This window comes from Anarhichas minor, unplaced genomic scaffold (assembly GCF_050575085.1).
Source record: "Anarhichas minor isolate MPS153535 unplaced genomic scaffold, ASM5057508v1 ptg000010l, whole genome shotgun sequence".
In the NCBI taxonomy this organism is placed as follows: Eukaryota; Metazoa; Chordata; class Actinopteri; order Perciformes; family Anarhichadidae; genus Anarhichas; species Anarhichas minor.
The window spans coordinates 542,943-560,000 of NW_027466456.1; the positions used below are offsets into that span (position 1 = coordinate 542,943).

General features: G+C 43.8%; 1 protein-coding gene across 1 annotated transcript in view; it reads right to left on the reverse strand.

Moving 5' to 3' along the window:
- Nucleotides 1-1,124: 1,124 nt before the first annotated feature.
- The window catches only part of scfd2 (sec1 family domain containing 2), an 89,238-nt gene continuing 73,304 nt past the window's right edge, over nt 1,125-17,058 (reverse strand). The window contains exons 6-9 of the mRNA XM_076087346.1: nt 14,951-15,096; nt 7,704-7,838; nt 3,756-3,875; nt 1,125-1,824 (exon numbers count right to left, since the gene is read on the reverse strand). Coding sequence (XP_075943461.1) covers nt 1,735-1,824; nt 3,756-3,875; nt 7,704-7,838; nt 14,951-15,096 — 491 coding nt within the window. The 3' untranslated portion in view covers nt 1,125-1,734. The remainder of the gene's footprint in view (nt 1,825-3,755; nt 3,876-7,703; nt 7,839-14,950; nt 15,097-17,058) is intronic.

A 17,058-nucleotide genomic window follows, 5' to 3' on the forward strand; every position in this document is an offset into this window, starting at 1 on the left:
GTTTATGGTCGCCGTAGTGATGTAATATTTACGAAGGCCGCTGTGTTTTAAAAATCTACATAGTAAATATTTATCAGCCGAATCAAATAGTTTACAAGATATTCAACCTTTGGTTCTTTGTAACACATTTAATACTTGACTTCTTTCTTTACAGGGTTTCTATGAAGGTAATAAAGTAGTTTATGAACATGAGATATGTTTACAGATAATCTCATCCATCATCATTGTGCTCAGTTTATGGTGTTTTTTACACTTATCTTTTAGATTCTTTACTTTGTTTGCGACAGAGAAATGCGACGAACAAACTCCTTTGTGTATCTCGTTGACTGAAGACAAAGCTGAAGACAGAGTGAGGTCGGTCCAGTCCAACATGGACGTCATACAAGGTGGTGAATGTCCGATGAGGGATTTATGGATGAAGAGACGCAGGTGTGGTGTGACCAACGTTACTAAACAGAACACTGAGTGCTACTGAGAGCAGACCGATGAACTGAGTCCAGAGGTTTGAGGGAGGAAGCAGAGCGTCTGCAGATTATTTCAGCATAATCCAGGACTGATAAAGTACACTTCAACGGGAAGATGGATCTGTTTCTGGATCAGGTAGATGAGGAGACATCAGCATCCTGTCCCTGATGCTGATGCTGGCATCGAGGGCTCGTTAGGTCCACAAAGAGAACTGAGGACAGACTCGCCTCGTCTCGGGCTGGTTGTCGTTTACGGTTTAAAATCGTCTCTCGACCTCCCTCTTCATATTTGTGAATAACAGTTTTGCAGTTTTAATCATGAAAAATGCTTTTAAGAGACATTTTAGGGACAATCGCAAGGGACAAATAGATGTCTCGTGGTTTGAGAGACCATCCTAAAATGCAGTTTTCTGAGGCTTTCAGAGGGTTTGAAGTGTTTTGCTTTTTAAATTCCAGACGGTTCATTTGAATCGCTCTCTTTATCCGACGTCCTTCAGGCGGCTTCGTAGCACAATGAGGAGCGTCATCAGCGCTGCTGTGATGACGGACGACTCGCACAGAAGAAGTCGTCTGATGAAAAGCATGAACCCGTTCCTTTACAAACGCTTCAGTGAGACGACAGAAGACGACTGAACAGACCGGAAAAAACCAGCTGGAGAGTTCATGTTAGCTTTTTATTACGAGACTCTTCTGAGAACCGGAGCTCCCAGAAGACGAGGAGACAAATCATAATAATAATGTGTGTTTTTGTCAGAGATCTGTTTATTTACATTCCAGAACCTCATTATTACCGGCCCTCTGATTGACGACACGCGAGGGAGACTCTGGTGATCGTAGTCGGGTCAAATCTCTCCGTGTTGGAGAGAATAAAGAGAGAGAGGAGCTCCACCTGTCAGCAAATGATCGGCCTTAAGTAGACGCTGTGAAAGGACTTCATTATTCTGCTGAGGTGTGAACGGACGCTAACAGAGAGTGTGTATTCACACACACGCACACGCACACACACACACGCACACGCACACGCACACACCTCTTAACGTCTAATGACTTGAGCCCGATGAGTGCAACACGGCGGTGTGTTTGAACAGTCTTTAAATGTCCGTTTCTTGTTCCCGGTCCCCACGGACCTGTAGGAGCTAAACACGCCGACATGAACAGGATGGGAATGTTCGACGGTGGTTCTCATTAACCCGGCGAGGTGTCGAGACGTTTGCAACGCACGTGTCCTCCTTCCACGTGCATCTCCGCGTGACGCCCGTTTTTGTTTGTTTTAGTCGACACCAGGACGCAGTCTCCGGGTGGTGAAGAGCAGCTCGGGGACGTCCGTCGGCCGCAGTAACCTGGTGGACAGAACCAGCACCTGGAGCGGAGCACAACAACAACAGTCATTAGGGGTGAAGTGGGTCACCGGGTGGTGGGTCCCCGTTCATGAATGAAGCAGAGATGAATGTCTGGCTGAGTCATGAGCAGATTCATTGAGGTGCATGAATCAGGTGCCTTGGCAACTGGTTTATTTATTTTTTTGATTTGATTACTTCCAGCAGGATGACGTGCGGAGGACTCCTGTTTAGTGTCACGTGCTCGTTTCTACTCCAGCAAACCGATGAACTGGTTTGGAGCGAATAAACCGTAACAACAAAGTTGTAACGACTGTTCTTTTGTAGACGGCACGTTGGTTCAGATCCAAAAGTCACGCAAACAAACGCTGGACGAGCAGCTCCGGTGTTCAGAGAGGTTTCTGTCAAAGGAGTCCGGAGGCTTTGAACTCAAGGATTCACGGATCGTTTCTTGTCATTGTAACGTCGTCTCACAGAGAAGCTTCTCCTGCAGCAGTGTTGCTTTAACTCTCGGCCTGTTTTTGTTTTCAGTTCGTCAGCCGCCATCACGTGCACACACACACACACTCACACTCACACACACACACACACACACACACACACACTTGTGTACAGTACGTTGTGCATGTAAGTGCTCAGGATGGAGTGTGTGTGTGTGTGTGTGTGTGTGTGAGTGTGTGTGTGTGTGTGTGTGTGTGGGCCAGTCGGTTATTGTATAAGCTCGTCTTTATTCAGTTTCTCCTGATTACAGACGGGCGGCTTTGATCCTCGCCAGGCCTCTCATTGCCGGGGCCTCCTTCTCAGAAGCCTTTTATTAAGACCGACCCACATCACCAGTCTGATCTTCTCCTCCTCCTCCCCCTCTTCCTCTCACACAGAGAAAAACACATTTATGTGCATGTTTTGTAGGTCAGTGTGGACCGCATACGTAATTGGCACTTAAGAACGGTACGATGTGCACACGGGCGGACAGACACAGCGCCTCACGGCACTCTCACCTCCACACCTGATCACAGGCAGCTGCGTATGTAGGTCACACTGATCTCCACTCAGGAGCGACACAGTCACAGAGTGACACAAGGGCTTTGGCCTCTGAGGTTCTCCCCTCATCCTCATCTTCATCGTATTGATTACGAGAGATTCAGTCGACTCCTTCTTATTCATTTTTAAAGTCTATGCTTTTGCGTTCTTAAAGGAACACGAATGCTTTAATTAAACGAGTCATCAGCACATGCAGACTGCTTTTTCATTTCATTGTGTTTCATTGTGTTTCATGTTTATTGTGTAGAGACACATTACATGCACACAGAGAGCTGCACTTCTCCAGAGCAGCGTACCACCGCATCTTCAGCTTACTGCTAACTCCCAATGCTTTAAAATAAGAAATATAACACTGAGTGGTGCAGACATACTCGTATCGACAGTATTTACACATTCAGACACATAAAGACACATAATAACACACACGATTGATTGGCTTTAAATAAATTCCTTTAATTTGATTTTAAAAGTAGTATTTTGGGCTATAGAAAATTAATTGAAAATCAGACAAGATTGACATTTGCAAACACATTGTAGTTGTCAAAGCTTGTGAATGAATATTGGTTTATGAGGTGGATATTAATGCAATATGCAATGTTTTTAAATTGAAACATCCAAATATAAGATAAAGTATCGTGACAAAGGTTCTAGACGCTCATTGTACTCTGTTATTAGACTGTCCGGTTGCACCTCATGGTTGGGTGAGTCAAAGCTGCCTTACTCCATGATAGCACGATGAGCGACGCGCTATAAACATCTTTTTAATGGAAGCCAACGACATGAAGCTACGAACCAACGCCGCTAAACGATATTTACTGCGTTTCCTTTCAGAGAAATGCTCTGTGTAAGTATATGTTCAGGGCTTTTATTGTGAAAGGTAGTTCAGAGACGCACCCGTTAGTCATCGACTCACCTGAGTTCCCGGTTTGCGCGTCGTGACGATGTCTCTGATGAGACGGAGCTCTGAAGGCGTGACTCCACCCACCAGGAAGAGGAGGAGCAGAGGGTTGTCGCTGGGATGAGGACGACTCACCTGCAGACGGGACGTTGTGATTGGTCAGGTTATTAACGGGAGACACAAAAAACATGAACTCATAGATATCACCATGAATAATATTACAAGTTTACTGAAATGTGATGTTTAAATATGCAAATGAGGCATTATGTAATTTAGGAGAAATCTACAAACGTAAACAGACAAAGTAGTAAAATAAACGTTTTATTTCCTCTCGTCTGAAAGAAGACGAGTTGTGTAAAATCTCTACATTTCTCAGTGTTGATTCTGTTTCCTATCGATCATTTTGTGATAAAGACCCGCTTTCTTTAGGGAACACTTGCTCATCTCTCTGTGTGTGATATCTAGGACACGATGTCTCTATGTCTCCATGTCCACCTCGGTGTAAGCATGGCTGACACGTGTACTCACACAGGTCGTACAGACACACAGACGTTTAGCTCGTACAGAACACAGCGTTACCACCATGAACTCCAGCAGCACAGTCTGCTGTTTCGCGGGGGGGAATAATGGCCGTGTGCTATTGGTTTGCCGAGCCTCCCATCGAGACACATTTGCGGTGAGTGTGTGAAGGCTGGCCGAGCAATCACAGCTGCAGGAGGGGGGGGGGGGCGACCCGAGGAGAGAGTGGCTGAACACGTGAAGCCCCAGCACGCTGAGGAGAAGCATGTCGAGGATGACTCAACATGTGTTAAGGCACAAAAGGAAAATGTGTGAGAAGAAACGTTGTGTCGTCTGCTGGCGGTGGATGCTGTGTGAGACACAGAGACACACACTCACACACACTCAGTGTGAACCATGTGTGGTGACATGAGGGGGGGGGGGGGGGGGGGGGCATGTGAAACGTTGGGCTGGTACAAAATTGAGCTCAACATTTGGAGGGTTTCTTGAAAATATTGTGAAAACAATATAACTAAACACGCTGTCGTTCAGTGAACATGAGTACTGGCTGAAGGTACATTATAACGTTCTCATGATGTGTTCACATGTCATCTGTAAAATGTAGTTTTGGTGATAAACTTGAATATTATGAGCTGTTTACCTTCCTAACACGAGCTCTAAGCTCATTATTATACATCATTAAAGATAATAATGATGTAATAATGATGTATTTGTAATAATGATGTATTTGTTTTAATACATAAAAATACAATCTTTTATTTCTTTATCATTTCAATTGTGTGTTTTTATGAAGAAATAAATGTAGTATTTTTATGGTTTACTGACTTTAGAGCGTTGAAATGATTTTTGGGACGGTGACAAACAAATAAATATCCTGGATCCGTGTAGAGCAGCTGCTGTAATCACACATCAAAGGGATCCGTGTCTGTTGATATGGATCATCAACGATCGATCATCAGCATCAGCAGCAGAGATCTCTCCTGATGTGATCAGTGATACGATCCAACATGTGCTCTGATGCGTTGCATCGGTAATGCTCGTGATGTAACGAGTGATGGTGCTGTAAACTGATGGTGCCGTCACAAAATCTTCTCGATATAAATTATTCAGAAAAATGAAGCTGCTGGCTGTGATTTGCTTTTGTCTCAGAAAAGACACTTTTTTCAAAGCTAGTATGTTTGTCCCGTGTCCTGTGATACACAATGACTGTGTTTCTGAATGGAGTCTGGTGGTTTTGAAGAGAGCGATATAACGGCCAGAAAGGGCAGCAAGTTGAAGCGGCTGTGGACGGGAGCAGCAGAGAAACACGTCAATCAATACGAGTTCATAGCGTCTTCAAAGCCAGCACAACACGGGAGTTGCTGGTCTTTCACAGACTTGTTCAGGGTCCATATTTGCACACGTTCCCCAACTTTGGTTGCAATCGGACGTTGCTTTGTAGTATGTTTTCAATAGGCCACGCCTCCAGGACTTCGTTAACACAACGTATGATATCTCACTTCTTATTTTTTCGTGTCAAATTCTGCTCGTTACATGCATTCAGTCTTTTTAAAATTATTTTCCATCTTCACAAGAAACTTTAGCTTTAGGTGTTAAATTTACGCAGAGATTTATTCATAAAAGCCAATCATCACACAGTGAGATTCAGCCTTAGCCCATCCTATTAGGAGCAGCCCACTGGTCCTATACAGCGCTCGGTACGCAGTTTGTGGGGGTCCAGTGCCTTGCTCAAGGGCACCTCGGCAGAGCCAAATCCACACTGACTGAGCGACTGCCGCCGTCATAGAATAACGTGCTCCATTAATGGGACACATCCGGTGACTTTTGGGTGTAAAACCTACATGACTGATTGATATCTTTATTTTCATGATGTGCTCAACCCGACTCGGGTCGTCAACTAAATATTCTGCTTTCTCTCCAGACAACTCAAGTTTTTCATTGTCATCCAGCCAAAATGAAATCAACATAAATGAGACACAAACTCACACATACGGAGAGTTTAAACAGGTTAAAGTGCACAAGCTCTGTCTCTGGGTCCAGACTGAAGGGGTCCAGTGGGTTTAATGCTGCCAACTGTACACAGGCTGCTCTAGAAATAGAAGTTTTATTGGGTTGTTTTATAGCATGAAGGGCGTGCTCCTGTAGAACACTCCAAGTTTCAAAGGTTTATAGATTTAGTTTGTCTGAGTTGGAGGTTCGTGGGCCAAGTTAAGACCAGCAGCCCCCCCCCCGGTAGTCATCACTTTAAGCAGGCCCAGATGTGGGACCATCAGAGCGTGGATGGTGATCTGCTCTGAGCCCACGACTACATGTCTGATGGAGAAAGTAGCGGGGCTACTGTGATTGACAGTCTCCTCCACGGCGTTGTTCAGTGTTGATTTGGACTAAAAAGTCACTCTAAGGAGTCGGCTGCTGTTGTTTTTTTCAGCAAGTACATCACAAACAAGCCTGTTTGTTTATTTGCAATATTTAGCATTCAAACTAATATCACAGTTAACATGAATTACGGATGCTCCTTGCTAGCATATGTTGCTAACAGTACCTAGCCCTATTATCCCAAGCTCGTAAATATATGAAAAAAAACAAGACGGCGACGGGCAAAATTCCAAACTCGAGGCTTCAAAACGACCACAAACCAATGAGTGATGTCACAGTGATTAAGTCCACTTCCTGTCCCATGCATACAACCGTAACAAAAGTGTATCGAATATAGGCCACACCCATTTGGTCCTGGTAAGGACATTCTGCCATTTTGAACGAAAATCGTATTTTCTCTCAGTTTCATCCAATCTTCACAAAACAGCACCCCAAAAGCATAGCATGCATTCGTCTTCCAATATAATTGGTTAACAAAGTCCTGGAGGCGTGGCCTATTGAAATAAAACACACTGAAAAGCAACATCCGTTTGCAGCCAAATTTGAGGAACACGTGCAAATATGGAACCTGAAGAAGTGTGTAACATTTAACTGGTGGCGCTGCAGTAAATAGAGTCCCCCGGCTATCTCAGGAACCAGGAGGCCAAGAAGGGACATTGTCTCTGGATTCGTCGGGTCAAGACTAGTAACACAGAACAGTAGAGGCAACTGTGCTCTGAAGATGTGAACTGAGAAGAGGCAGCTGGTGACTCCATGTGGAGACATGTGGCTGTTTTTGTCCTATAAAGTGTGATCCTTGTGTTTTCTTTCACCTCCTGACTCCAGTGTTTGCATTTCCTTGACACGGGTCAAACGTTGGTCCAGGAGGATTAACAGTGATGGCTGCTAGTGCTGCTTTTGATGGTTTTAATTGGACCACTATTATAAACACAGCGTGTGCGCCCGACGCGAGACGCTCACTCAGCAAATTGTCAAATCAGGTCAAGTTCAATCACCGGTTGAAGGGTGAACAGGATGTGGACAGAGATGACCCCGCTACATACAAAACGTGTGCTCGCGACGTCTGACCTTCATGAACATGCTGAAGCCGGTCTTTAACAGGTCGGTGAGGCCTCCGGACGTGTGCTCGATGTCGGGACACTCGGGTCTGTCGGGGTGGAAGACTTCCTCCAGGATCTGCCGCAGGAAAGGACGATAGGTGGCCTGCAAAGAAAACAACCAATTATAGAAGTGTGATACTGGACAGTAAACAGTCTGGATGTAAATATCTGACTGGCCTCTTCTGTTAGAATGGTTGTGGGTTTGTGAGCTACAAACAGCTCCGGTCGATCGTTACGGGTCGCTGACTCATGCGTCCCTTCAGAAGAAGAGCCTGAACGCTGCAATCAGGACGGGAAAGAATCCTGCACTGTTGGAGGCACTTTGGTCTGTTATGAGTGAGCGTTAAGAGGCTTAAAATCAAATCAAGAATCAACACCTGCTGGTCCGTTAAAAACAGCTCAATGGAACCAACAGAACTACCAATTAGACTTTATGAGAGCCAGAGATGTAAATATAGTTCTAGATCACTGGCAGTAAGGTTTTTCTTGCTTTGTGTTAAGTAGCAGAGGTTAGAAAGAGAAACACTGAATCTGAATATTCACTGTGAGCTTGTTAGCATTGAGCTCAGAGCACCGCTGTGCTGCAGCTGCTAGCGCGGCTGCAGACTCGTGTTTTGCTCACGATAAAGAATAAAAAACACGTCTGATCGCTGAAGGTCAGACATTCTTTAGCTTGTTTCTCACGAAGCTCAGAGCGCTGACGCAAAAACAGTCCCAGTGAGCACAAACATATTGACACCGTCACATGACACTAACCCGCCTCTCCGAAAAACAGTCAACAGCACCTGGCTCACTCCTCCATAGTTATGAGCTGCCCGGCTCTCACCAGCTAAATATTTCATCACTTCGTTTTTGACGGCGAAAGAAAAGCAGGAAAATGTCAAATAATGTCTGAACTAACATAAGATAGAACTTTAATAACCCTGAAGGACATTCTTGTGCCGGAGAAGAATAACAAACATATATATAAAGATAAAATAGAGGTAAACGGAGTAAAAACTAAGTGTATTTGTACAAAAAAGGATTAAAAACAAGAGTAAAAATTACACCAGTGATAGAAACTAGAATAGAAATGTAATATTGTGCATGATATTGAAGTGTAATACTGCATGAAGTTGAAATAAGTAACATTGCTCATGATGTTCTCAGCTGTTTTCCTGCAGAAAGGGGGAGGAGCTACACAGTTTGATTGCCACTTGTTCTGTGGTCCACCTCGGTGGTCTCAGTCTGGAGATGTGATGTCGTTCAGGAGAAGAGAGGCTTCTAATATTCCTAACAGGTGATCCATGATGCACCGGCTCCCCGGGAACAGAATGAACCATTTATAGGCCTCTCAGCTGGCCGGCCAAGAATTCCAGGCATTTCTTCTCCCTCCATGGGAGTGAAGTCTGCTGTCTCGCAGAACAATAAAGACTGTGATAAAAAAAAAAAACTTGGCAGAGCTTTATTTAACTGCTCCGAATAGCAGAAGTCTTAAAATAGAACAGAATACCTTCCAGTACAGGAGTTCGGTGACACGTCTGGGCTGCACGCCAGAATGTGAGCGAGTTATGAAACAAAACTTTCTCCTGCGAATGGAACATCTGGACGCTGTTGACAACTGTTGATTCAAGCACTACACACACACACACCTACACACTATGTGGTCCAAATGCTAAAGCATCCAGGTGTTCCTGCCCACATGGCCTCCTCACACCTCCATCTGGAGAACCAGCATCTATCATCCTCTACTCCTCCAGTCCCCCGAGGAGCAGCCGTATTAGGTCTGGGGAAATCCTGCAGTCCACCTTGTTTAAAATCGTGAGTTATATAAACTGACATTTGCTTCTACCGACATCACGTTAATGCACGGGTCAGCCCAGCTGGGAGTAAACAAATGAATGATTCACCTCGGGTTAAATAACACACACACACACACACACACACACACACACACACACACACACACACACACACACACACACACACACACACACACACACACACACACACACACACACACACACACACACACGACAGCAGTAAACATCAGCAGTCCAGCCCAAAAAGCAATCAGACACCCACACGATGAAAACAATATTAGAATTAGTCATATGATGTCAGAGCTTATTTGTCTGTACGCACCTACACACACACACACACACACACGCACACACACACACACACACACACACACACACACACACACACACACACTCTTGGCGGAGAGGTGGATGAACATGTCGATGTCCCAAAACAACACGACGACCAGAGAACAGAACAGACTGGAATGTCTTTGAAGATATGTGGTCAGAATTATGATGAAGTTGTTCTTTGCATCTCGTTTAAACCTCTATAAAACATTCTATTCTGCAGGCGTACTCTACTTTCTTATTCTGGCAACCTCGCAGTGATGACAAGGCTCCAGGGAAGTCACAAACACAAGTTGGATTATTCCTTTAAAGGATTAAAATGAGCTGCTCTGCAGAATGTCTGAAGATAACTTTGACTAGATTATCGGAGTGAATGAGAAGATGTGTTTTTCTATTTGGGATGAACCGACTCTTTACTTTTGTTTCACAGTAAAAGATCGTGGTGTCACTTAAGTACGGAGATTCTGTGACAAATAAGTCAACGGTAAAGTTACTGTGAGGAGCTTTTAACTGGTTCTGAACCAGTCTCAGTGTAGTCCTGATCCTCTATCAGACCTCCATCAGTAAAGAGACCATCAGAGAGAGGATGGTCTGTTTCTATAGAGTTATTCTTGATGCTCGTCATCGGAGCCACCGGGTCGGATTCTGGTGAAACCAGATGAGCTCATGCAGGTTCACCAGAAACTCCTTCAGCTCAGACTCCAACAGAGACCGGTCCACCGTGGACAGACCCAGATCCTCCAGTTTCTTGTAGTTCCCTACTTTAAATATGTAAGTGATGCAACAAATAAGTCAACGTTGACTTCACATGAGACACGAACATCGGTCTCCTGGGTGAAAGTCCAGTGTTGCTCGTTATACGATGTCAACTGTCCTGACTCACACATTTAGTGATTTACATACTAATTGATTGTGTGTGTTATATACTAATATTTAGCAGAGTATATGAGAACAGCCTTTTTCACAAGGATGAGTATTTATCATAGATAATATAGTCAATACCTCATACAGTATTAGTTCATGTGCGCTTTCCCTTTGACAGTTGGTCTTACATGTATTCGCTCCTCCATGTGGATGAATCATCTTCTTCTCACTACAGTTCATGCCTCTCGACTCATTCCTGATCCTCACAAGATTTAATAGTGTGAATTCTCTGACATCATTAAGTGTTTCTCAGACGAGCCAGCAATCATAGCAGCCCCCCCCCCCCCCCCGAGGTCAATAGAGCTGCTTTAGACTCCAGCTGTTACAGCTGCGTCACTCTGCCGTCATCGATGCACTGCTTCCAGGAACTTCTACAGTTTCTCTCAGCAGCACACGAGCTCAGGAAATGTGCAACGATCCTGCAGAGCTACAGCGAGTTACATGTGACAGTAAAGGTGATGTTGTGCTGCTGATCTGGTTAATTATGACTGGAATAAATTGGGGAAACTGTGATGTCTACAGTTCTAAACACATTTGCTATCGTCTCTTTTTTCTATATCGAATTCCGCAGTTTGAATTGCTCAGCCCGCTTACATCCTCTCATCCCATTTACGTAATGTCCTCCGATATCATCCTTTCAACACTCAAGTAATATTTCATTAAGCTTTTTCCATTATTGGAGGGTAGGTGCTTCCTTCATTTTCCAGTTTTGCAATATGAGCTTTTTTTTTTAAATTAACTAGTGCCAAAAAAAAGTTTGGAATCTTATTTTCTCAATATTTTTAAAGAGACAAATCATTGGTGAAAAGTTTACTTTACAATTGCAGCTTTTTGAAATCCATTTTTCACTGTTCTCCAAGGTGTCAACCTCCGGTTCTGCAGAGTGAAGCCAAAGCTTCATGAGTTAAACCTGCATTCTCTCTAGTGTCCACCAGGGGGCGACTCCTCTGGTTGTATAGAAGTCTATGAGAACATGACTCTACTTCTCTCTTGATTTATTATCTCAGTAAACATTGTAAACATGAGTTTATGGTCTCAATCTCCAGTTTCAAGTCTTCTTCAATACAGCATGATGTTCATTTAGTAACTTATGGTCCATTTAGAGTCAAACAGACCATAAAGCAGGGGATGCTTTAGGGCGGGGCTACACAGTGATTGACAGGTCTCTACCAGAGACGTATACGGCGTCTCTACGTCACTCCTCCTCAGTCCTAATATGGTCACTTCCTGTTCACTGGTTGCAAAAAGCCAAGATGGCGATGGCCAAATCGCTGAACTTGAGGCTTCAAAACGGCGGTCCACAAACCAATAAGAGTCTACTTCTTATGTACAGTCTGTGTATTTTACTTCATCACTGTACCAAAAGGCATGTATGAGGGAGTCACTCTGAGTGCCACATTTTCAACATTTATCTAAGGAGCTGGTGTCAAACTTATGAAATATGTCTCTACTTTAGTATTTTCTTGATATTAATTTATACTGAATTCAATTTGTGGTAATTTTACATGTGAGTTGTAAACATTCCTTCCATTTCTTCTTTGCATCTACCGTACCAAGATCTGTCTTCCATCTGTTGGAGATGTTTAGTAGCAGTTCTTCATGGCTCTCAGCTTTGATACTAATGTGGTAAACAGCACTCACTGATTGTATTGCTGCTGTCTGCCAATCTGATTCATTATGAGTGGAATAAATTGGAGTAATGTCAATTACTTTAAATGAACGGTAAATGATTCATTATTAAAGATAATCAATGGTATTGAGACAAAATGCTTTGCAGAGTCTTGTTTCAGGCTTTGAAAGAAACAAAATCAGTAATTTACTTGACTTACATAAAAAATAATGACAAAAGTAAAAGGTTCTGTCAAAACCTCTCACTTTGGTCTGTACCCAGGGGAAATCTTTAACGAGAGGAAGACATCTTGACCCTCAGGTATTGGCTTCATGCGTGCTGAGAGGGGCTGATGGATTTCTGGGGTTTTCTCAAGAACAGCCATAAGCTGGCAGATGTCACGCTGTTCTCCTTTTATACAAAATCATTTTCATAACAGCAGGAACAAGGACAGAGAGTTCTGTCCCCCTCCCAACAGAAACACAATGCTACACACACACACACACACACACACACACACACACACACACACACACACACACACACACACACACACACACACACACACACACACACACACACACACACACACACACACACACACACACACACACACACACACACACACACACACACACACACACACACAGGAAGCGATATGAGAGCTAATTTGCTCCTTACTTGTGTTCGTACCCATTGATTTTTGGGATACATCAATGTTTTTCTTACTTTTGCTCCTCTCTTAGGTGAGAGGAGATGTTACGAGTGGTTGAGAGCACTCTTACCAAGATAAGGTGATTACCAAGTGTTGGTGAATAAAGGAAACATACAACGTATGTTGGGTTTAACAAATTCATTTGAGGTGGAAGAATCAAGTTGAACCAACAAGTACAAAATAAACAGGATGAAAACATAATGTTGTAATTAATTGATCATTTTACTACTAAGATTTATGTTGAAAAGACAAATTCAAAATAAGTAACATGTAAATATATATTTTTTAAGTCCATGTAACATAATGTTCTTAGTTTGGTTCAGATTAAATATCTCTTGTTGATCAGAAGTTCTTTTTTTTTGTCAAATTCATTGTGTTGCGAGACAAAATCATTAACATAACTTAATAATTTTGCTTTTAATTGACTTAATACAATTCCGTGGAAGCTGTTGACAAATCAGCTGTAAAATAACATTTGTTTACGTTTATTTAACAGAAACTCGATTTCACTGAACTCCTTCTTCTTCCAGCCTTTTTCTTTTTTTGGTAGTATTTGCACACAGCCCCACACCGGCCTTTATAAAGTGTTTAGGGGGCGTTACCTACGATAATAACAAACAATAGGCCACGCCCTTCTGATTTATGATCAAGTGTGATTCTTCTTTCAGCATTAAGAACGTTTGGTGACTTCTCTTTTTCTTTTCCTCCACACAGAAACTTTCGGAGACATTTAGGAGAACGTTGCTGCACAGACCGGTGACATTAGAACGTTTTGACGATTTGAGAGGAACACGACTCAGATTATACTTTTCCTTCTGAGGCTGCATAGAAAAGTAACTTTGATGAACTCAGTCTGCAGTTAGGATCTCAAAAGAGTTAAAGGAATAGTTTGACATTTTGGGAATGAGCTTATTCACTTTCCTTACGTGCGTTAGATGAGAAGATGGATGCCACTCTCCTCTTTATGCAGAGTGGCATCAACCTTCTCATCTAACTCTAACTCCATCCTAATGGAGGACATTTTCTCATTACATCTCACACATTTCATCTCACTGTCCTGCTGAGCTCTAGAGCTCCAGCCGGCTTTGTAATTGGACAATTTGCTTCTGTAAGAGCTGGAAAAATAAAAGCATCAATCAACAGAATGTAAAGAGAGAAGGACTGACACGTCCCTGCTGCTGCAAAGCTTCTGTTCAAGCTCATCGCTAGTTATTTTCATGTCCACGTAAGAAAATAATGAGGATCCACAAAGAACAAAACAGTGTCGTGAACTTTCATGGACTAACCTTTATGTTGCTGACCCATAACTCTCTGAAAAAAAAGCAGCAAATCTGAGTGACGGTGGTCGACAGTCCTGAAGAAAAGGTAAGAGCCACCGCAGACACACATTTCTGATCTTCTGAGTTACATAAGCTCCAAGAAACAGACTCTCAGTGATCTGTGTGAGCCGTGTGACGCAAACTCGAGACGGACAAAGGCAACCAAGGACACAGGTGCTCTGCTGAGTCTTTGCCGAGTTATCACCACAGTAACAAAAAGAATAGGCAAACAAGACCGGTAGGAAAGCAGCTGTGTGTAAGGAACAACGAGGGGGGGGGGGCAACGAATGAACCATGTGAGCACCATAGACTGTATATCAGAGGTGGACGTACTCGTTGGTTTGTGGACTGCCGTCTGAAGCCTCGAGTTCGGCGATTTTGGTTCGCATTCGACGTGCTTGCGACAGTCGTGATGCGTTAGATTCGTCCACTAGAAGCGAACCACCTTGCAACACACGGTGTGTGTGTGTGTGTGTGTGTTTGGATGTTGACGGTGTGTGTTTATGCGTCTCACACCTGGTGAACTCCGTCGCTGGCCATGTAGACGGAGCGCAGCTGCTTCAGGTGGTCCCTGGTGTGGCTCAGACCTCGGAGGGTCTTGAACATCTCGCCCACAGCGGAATGGGCTCGCTCTGTGGTCAGCTCCTCGGGGTTCGCACAACCTGACAACACAAACACACACTCGTACTAAGCGTGATGTAACAGAGGAAGATAGCTCACTGTAGTGCGACAGGTTGCACAAAAGATTTACATAAAATCAGAAACATCCCACGTTTCTGAGAGGAGAGCTACACATGCAAGAAAACATTTGCATCTGCGAAAAAAAGTGGCCTGTAAACATGTAACGTGTTTTTTGCGGGTAATGTTCTCAGCTGGGTGTGCGCTGAAAACAATTATCAAGGTAAACGCATGGCAGCGAGAGGACAAGAGCTCCATTATTCCAGCAGAAAATGCACGCTGTCTAATCAAAAGCTAATGTTCCCTCCGTTTCTAAAGAAGTGCGTAGGGAAGCAAAGGCCTGCTGTGAAATAAACCCCCAAATGACAGAGCACGAGATAAAAGGGGAGAAAGCTCTGTGGAGGGAACAAGAGCAGAATAATGTGAAAGTGAACGGAGGAGAAAGCGAGAGGACGGAGAGGCCGCGAAGAGAAGACAAGAGGACGGCGGAGAAGTTTACAGAGACGTTGGCAAAGTAGGTCGACTGGCACCTGCACTTCCCCCTGGAGCTGCTCAGGAATGTAGCCTTCTGTTAACAAGAAGGTCAGCTCCGTTGTGCAAGAGAGAAAAGCTAACTGTGAAAGGCTCATAATGAAGGACTCTGGTGACTCCACCATCAGGCCTGCAAATCAGAAAACTTACATAAGATCTTTTTTCATACAGCAATGTAGCTGTTGTGTATTGTAAGGGTAGACGGGAGCTCCGGAAATGACGGATGGCTAGTTAGCTGGTCTCCAGAGCTGGCTAGTGAGCTAGCTAGTCTCCTTCACTGCCGCCTGCTCTCCTCCTGGCAAACTGCTCTCCTAGCATTAAGAAGTGAGGCAAAGGGACCGGATACTCAGCCCACTGTTGGGCTCATTTCTATAACCAGCGTAGCATAAAGCACGGTGGAATTAGCAAGGTAGCTCGCTAATTAATACAATCTAACAACTTCATGCTTCATCCACACACTGTTTTTCACAGCGTAGGAAAGCACGCTGCCATCGCCAGATAAATGACACCATGCGTTCATGCTACACTGGTGACACAAAATAAGCCCAGCAGTGGTCCGCCTCTTCATCGAAATACTAGTTTAGTCTATTAGCATCAAGGCTAAGCTAAACTATTAGTAACATTTCAACAGAACATGTAGACGTCCTCCTAAAAGTCTTCAATCCATTTTAAATACACACTCATCTGTGTTTATTATCTACGCCAAGTTACCTCGAGCAACCACGCACGCATTCGGCTTAAGGTCTCCAGTTAACACGGTCACTCGTCAAACTGAAACTCCTGTTGCTCTGAATCGGTCGTGATCCAGTCTGAGTTCTGTAGAACTGGACTCCGCTGTTGGAATATCGATTCTGACAAAAAAACATGCAACAGCCAGACAGACATTTTGTTGCTGGTAATCGTTTTAATTCAAAGTTTAAATCTTGCTAACTCGTCTGGATGGCTGCGGCAAAAATGGCACTTCTGTTGCCAACATGCGCACGCATATTTCAGCTTAAAAGAGTCTGTAGAGCGAAGATATAACTGCTTTAAAGCAAAATGATAAACTACAGTAATACACTGGAGAACATACGGACAAATGAGGACACGTTAGTCCTTCAGTGACTCAGTCTTGCTCTCAGCTAGAATCATCAGGCTCTCCAACGGTGATGCTTAGTCGAGATTTAAAAGGCTTTGCATGACCCCTGCCACCACGGGGTCACCGCCAAACCCCGGAAACTCATCTAAAGCTCTCACTTCAAGATTATACAACGTATGACCTCACATACCATGCAGCTCTACTTTGGGATGAAAGCACACACAGACACACATATATATGATTAGTATGAGTACTGAAGATAAGAGCTCTCACTGATACACCCACTGCCTCTAACGCTCTGTACATTGATGGGATGTAAGCAGGCGGCAACCTCCGG